This window comes from Spodoptera frugiperda, chromosome 3 (genome assembly GCF_023101765.2).
Source record: "Spodoptera frugiperda isolate SF20-4 chromosome 3, AGI-APGP_CSIRO_Sfru_2.0, whole genome shotgun sequence".
NCBI classification, from domain to species: domain Eukaryota; kingdom Metazoa; phylum Arthropoda; class Insecta; order Lepidoptera; family Noctuidae; genus Spodoptera; species Spodoptera frugiperda.
In genome coordinates this window covers 8293920-8300325 of record NC_064214.1, presented here as the reverse complement: position 1 = coordinate 8300325, position 6406 = coordinate 8293920, and the positions used below count along the sequence as shown (strand labels likewise).

Below are 6406 nucleotides of genomic sequence, written 5' to 3'. Positions count from 1 at the left end.
CTAAAGGGGAAAATCTTTTAAGGAGTTCTCCTGATTTGGGATTGGCGAGAGGGAATATGACTCTTACTGACTAAAAACCACCCTTTTCCTGCTTCTGCTTTTCGAGCTGGAGCCCCGGTAAAACGCTAGGCAGTCCACAGCACCTCTAAATTTTGAGATTTTGGAAGATTTCATGTATATTTTATTATTTTCCCTATTGTTAGGAGAGCGCAAGTACACCTCAATGTCGGTGTTTAAGTCCACTACTGACCGCCAATTCCCAAGTAAAACAAAATTCCACAATACTAATGCATTTATTTCATTACACATATACCTATATACAAAACAAGTACACATAATCAAAATTAATATCACATCAGAAAATACAAAGCTAACAATTAAATCTAAAAAATAATTTACAAAAATCATACAAAATTCCGTTACAAAACATTGATGACGTCACGTTACATATGTAATGTCAAAATTGATTAATTGACCTCTTGCATTCACATGTCAAATTAGGTTAGAACTTGAGAAATTAAAAAGTTCTCCGTCATTGTAAAATGTATCTTCTTGTTTACGAAAAATAGATTTAATCAATAGTATTTGTCATTTTAACAGAGAAGTCACAGATTAGAAAAATCATGTCTTAAATAAATAAATAAATTCTTAATATATTTCGGTAATAATTTTAATATAGGAAAACCGAATGATTTTTAGGTACCCATACTTCCAAGTCGTAGAAAGTTGAGAAAATTAGAGAATGGAGTTTATACAAAACAATTTAATTTGTCTAAAGGGCCTGTTATAGCCGCGGGAAAGCTTAGCGCGCCTTCAAATTAGGCGTTTGTCAAGCGTAGGCGTTCGCGCCGCGCATACGCCGCGCAGGCGTCGCGTTGTCGTGTCAGTTTAATGTAGTAAGTGAATACGCGGCTTTAGTGCAGCGTAGAAAACCATCGCATTGTTCTCAGTTTGAAGGCGCTCTTACATCTTAAAACTAATCCAATAAATATAGGTTTATGCGTTTCAATTTATATTTTTTTATAAGAAAATACTGTAACATCACAATTATATTTTAGGAAACATTTTTTTTTATATAATATCAATAATATTTAATTTCCAACGTCAATATATAGGGAGTCCTTAACATATTATATTTATCATATTTTCTGTATATACACAGTGGTAGTATTTAGGAGTATAGTTTACCTATCAGATCGAAATCTCAGTATTATTGAAACTAAAGTTTTGTTTACATGTCTAAAATCACATAAAAACAAACATAGAGTGAATCCAACTAAAATTTTAACCTACAACTAAGACAACAATAAAAATTTTAATTTTGCTTTTTATTAGACGGTTTCATTGAGCTTCACTTCACTACTTCTTTGTTTGTTTGAGCCAAATTAAATAAATTGGGATTTAACCCTCTTCCTAACGTCCGATCGATCTGATATTTGGTACACACTGTTAATCTTGATGACCATACAATATAAGCCAATTAAAACCGTTTAACATAAAACAATATTTGTATGTAGGTATTACTTTGTTACATTTAAATTTTATTAGCAGATGGTACATATTGGGTGGACATGAGGTGCAATATATTTAGTAACTATAGGTATACTTGCACCCATATTTAGGAGCGTTTCTTCGAAAAAAATATTGAACAAACTTACAAGAAGTTTCAAATACAATTATGTCTTTGAAAATTGTATCTAAGCAATCTGATATAACATATTGCAAATTCCTAAGACACTCCACTCTTCAATTTCAAAGGTTAAATATTTTTTCTTTCAAAGAAACACTCTCTGTCTGCCGTACTCAGAGTCATTTAACCTTGTCTGTCGGTAAATGAGACACAATAGAAAACACATTTTGTCTCGCGTAGATCTGCGTTCGCCATACCACGGGTTAGTAATGATTACTTAACCCAGTCCTTAGCAATTGTTTTCAGAACAAAATCGATACTAAGGAATACTTTAAATAATCATTAAATGTCTCTGAGTACGGCAGTATACCAGTAACAATAATAATCTACAAACAGGCACTTTAATTATCTACAGGTAAATTGAGACTACATTTTTATTTTGTCTGTTATTTAAAACTTTAACTTTAAACTCCTGAAACTATTCTAAAAACACATTACAATTATTTAATTTTTGATTTTTCCAAAAAGCTGTATGAAGGATTTAAAAATTAAAGTATTATTATAATTTAAAACAAATGTTAGTTTTTCATTATACTATTAAATTGAACTAAGTATCGGCCGTAAAAGATATTTACTGAGTTTTTTTTTGTCTACAGTTTCTATAAAAATAATTTATATTTACTAATTGCCTAATACAAGGTTTAGACAGTTAAATCAAAATAATTTTAATCAATAATTTGTACACTGAAGCTCTACAGTTAATACTAAACAGCTTAGACAGCTTAGCTTTTTAATTTAAAAGTTGCGCACTCAACGATCAAATTAAACTGTCAATTTTTTACAATACACGAAAAATGGGTGTACATTGCCTACAACTTCGGCAATAAAAGGTGTGGCGATACATACATAATTTTACTAAAATCAAGCAACGTCTTCTTGATAATATCAGACACAATAAAAAATAATAATTATCCAATTTGTAGTTACGCGCAGTTTGGGGACATAAATTATGGTGATTAATTTATTCATTATATTTTTATAGTGTTTTCACGATTAATTGAATTCATTATCTAAGTAGCGAGTGCAGAAACGTTACTACTCTTCGCTACGTTTTTCCATACACATAGCCCGAGGATATCACACATTTTTGTGTATGACTGATTTTGTCATACAACATATTTTTATTCAATCATGCATGATATGTAGCAATATACTTAAGGTACAGTTAACCACAAAAGTTGACAGTAGAATTGTATTTTGTAAGTAATTGTTGATATTATTGTTTTTTTTATTGTTATTTTTCAATAACAATAAAAAAAAAACAGTATTGAAATTCGAAATAAGTTGAAAATATTGAAAGTTAAATTGTTGAAAGTAAAATGGAAATTGACGATGATTTGTAAAACAACTAAACACTGGTTTAACATTATGTATCATGAAAATAAACACAAATTGATCACATTTTAAGTTTGTAATCAAAATCAAGTACCAAAACGTTAATACTTTGTTACATTTTAAATAAAATATCTGGTAAAGATCCAACATTTTTCAAATGAATTTTATTAAGACTAACTTTTCAACTTTTGTATCCAACTGTACCATTACCAAATTGACTTTCGGCCGTTTTACCAAACTCCCTTAATCTTTAAGGGACTCCTAAGCTAAGAAAGATGTCACTCAACGAACTTTTGATTATTCCAATTTATAAGTGACACCTAACGGTACAGGTAAGGGGTTAGTTTAGGTGTTCCCTTACGCTAAGTAATACTTAGGAGCTGGATTTAAAAACGGCCATATTGTATCTCCTATTTTACCTCATTCATCATCAGTAAACCTTGTAGGCGGGTTCCTCTGCTTACACCTCCTTACTATGACAAACGTGATGCCTGATAGTGCCAGGAGGATGGGTACTCCGAGTCCGATGGATATGATCACGATCACGAATAGGGAGAAGCTTTCTACTGGTGGGATGCCGTAGCCTATCGTGAATGACCTGGTGAGAAAAGAAAATTAATATTAAGAAAGAAAAAATAGTCAGTACTTAATCCGGTTTTGGCCATTTTTTAAACAACAATAAAATGGATTATTTTCATTAAACTAGCAAATTGCATCCTGTAAATTCCTGTATGTGAAGTTAAGAGCTTGTGTCACAGGGTGAATACTGAATTTTCACATTTTCAAAAAGAGTAATGATGGTGCATTCCAGAAAAGAATTCGAAATAAAATAAGTAACTAATAAAATACGATATGTGCTATATTGTTCTAAGAACAATAAGTGGCTTTTTAGGAAAGAAACAGTACTCTTAATATGAGTTTGCTTTACGTTTAAAGTAATGGAAATGAGCGTGCGTTCGGCGATCCGAATGGTTGGTTAAATCGACCCGGTCAATCAAAGCGCGGAAAGCGCTATCGTTTCGATTACTTTAAATATAAAGCAGACTCATACTAAGGGTACTGGTTTGATAAATTACATTTTCATAACTTACCAAGAAGTGTAGTTATGCTGCCGGTAGTATCCGTCGCCGGGCAGGCCGAAGGAGATGGACATGTCCTGCACCAGCAGGTCGTTGCTGCTGAACGCCTCGTAGAACACGCGCAACGTACTCGTTTTGGGGATTGTTGTCCTGGAAGAAATGGTACATTTATAATTGTGTGGGAGAGCCGGCTCGACCGGAGATACCACGGCGTCACCGACGTGAAACAACGCTTGCGTTGTGTTTCGTTATGTGAGTGAGGTCTTCGGAGGCCCAATTCCCTTTTCCTAACCAATTTCCCAACAACCCTTAAATTCTTAACCCCCAAAAGGCTGGCAACGCAACAAAGGGCGGCGGTGATTGCTTATCATCAGGTGATCCGTCTGCTGGTTTACCGGCTTATACCATAAAAAAACACAACACCAAAGGAGTTATAAATGGTTTACTGTCCTTAAAAATTTATGCTTTCGGACATTTTGGAGACAGAAATATAATTCTCAGAAGTAAAAATAACTAAATCAGATTAGTATTTCCTACAAAAATAAATAATGAAACAAGAAAAATGTTCTGACATATGTATAGTTAATGGTTATTATAATAATAGTATATTAATATAGTTCTTACCGCGTGAAGTTAGATATGTAAGCGTTGGTGGAAGATGAGACGCTGCGTTCCTGCTCCGTGTAGCTGACTGGGCGGAACTGTATGAAGCCGCCGTCGTCCGACCGACTCGACTTGGGAGTCCTAATCTCAAATATCTAAGGAAATAAATTTAAACATTAAAAATCACGGTATATGTATGGCGTTAATTTACATGAGTAAACCGAACGGATCCGAATGACTGCACGGTTGGCGCGGTGGCTGGGCAACTGGCTGCCGTGCAACGTGCATTGCTCTTTGTATGAACCTCACATATTTGTTGTTGTGTTGTTGTTTTGGGTCTGGGTGTCATGCGCTTTTAGGAACATTGAACATGTTTGTAAACGCACCGGAGAAAATCTGAGTGTGGGGAAAAGTATTTTAAAGAAAAAAAATTAGCATAGTAATAGAAGGTCTGGAATAGGACATATGAGATTTTTAACCCGGGAACGTATGACGTAGCCGTAGCCGTCAGCAGAAGGTAGCGCATTAATAACACTTACAGGAGAATTAGAAAAAAAAAGAAAGAAAATCATATTATTTTTACACTGTCTACTCACCTCAAAAACTCCCGGAGTATGCTCATCATCCAAGCTCTTCCTCATACTATAGCTCATGTTCTCGTTCTTCGCGTCCGTGCTGACTAGAGTGAAGTGCAGGGCAAACCGCGACGCGTTGTAGTCTGGCGATGACGTCAGATTGACTAGGCTAACGTCTACTAGAGTAGAGTTCGCTGTGTGGATCAGATGCGGTAGGTCTACTGCGTAGTCTTTGAAAGGCAGGAGGTCGAGCTGTTTAAGGAAATAAAAACATTTTATTGCAAAGTTTATTTTGTAATTTATATGCATTTCCACTCTCTATAAGACTCTTTTCTCTTTTATGACTTTTTTCTTATTTCTTTAGGGAATTTTACCTGGAAAGGTATGTCAATACCATCGTGCCTTTTACAATGAGTATTACTTAAAACTAGTAGTACAGTACTCTCAACGGATCTTGGCAGCCTTCTGCACGTAGAAGGCTGCGCAATAAGTATTTGTTAGAACCAAATGGTGGCATGAGGCGAGGTGCGGGGGGCGGCGATCTAGGCTAGAGATTGAACATTTCTAAATACAATTGACCCTTTACACTTATTGCGCAGCCTTCTGCACGTAGTTCAGACCTGCCAAGATCCGTTGAGAGTACTGTAAGTATCCTCAGCAGTAGTCAGAAGTAGTGCCTACGTACTACCCCTTTTATGACTGTGAGTCCCTATTGTGGCTTGAAAATAGTCGAGTTATGTTGTCGATCAGTTACATGAGTTAGCCGTTAAACTTGTATTAACTTATTTTGTCTCGCGAGATAAAAAAGTAAAAGTAAATCGGTTTAATCTCTACAACATTGTTAAATTAAGATACAACACTTTATTTCCAAACAATAACTTACTTTCATGTCAACAACGCCATGTTGTTTCTCTTCGCCGAATTTCCCGCGCATATGCAACATGGCCTCCTTGTTGTCCAACACAGTGTTGCCACGCGTCCACTCCAAGTCGCGCAGAGACAGCGCCCTCTGTGGGCATCTGTTGTCTATGTACCCGTTGTTTTCTATGTCATTGTATTCTGTTAGCTGGAACAAGAAGTACATTATTATATTAAATTATATAATAAGCCTTTTCGTCCCTAAA

At 35.0% G+C, this 6406-nt stretch overlaps 1 protein-coding gene across 2 annotated transcripts in view; it reads right to left on the bottom strand.

Annotated features, from left to right (window-relative positions):
* Window positions 1-274: 274 nt before the first annotated feature.
* The window catches only part of LOC118274144 (glycosylated lysosomal membrane protein A), a 20640-nt gene continuing 14508 nt past the window's right edge, over window positions 275-6406 (bottom strand). For both annotated transcript variants that reach the window (XM_050707837.1, XM_035591537.2), the window contains 5 exons: window positions 6166-6348; window positions 5304-5534; window positions 4729-4862; window positions 4117-4254; window positions 275-3623 (listed from right to left, as the gene is read on the bottom strand). In XM_050707837.1, coding sequence (XP_050563794.1) covers window positions 3446-3623; window positions 4117-4254; window positions 4729-4862; window positions 5304-5534; window positions 6166-6348 — 864 coding nt within the window. In that variant the 3' untranslated portion in view covers window positions 275-3445. The remainder of the gene's footprint in view (window positions 3624-4116; window positions 4255-4728; window positions 4863-5303; window positions 5535-6165; window positions 6349-6406) is intronic.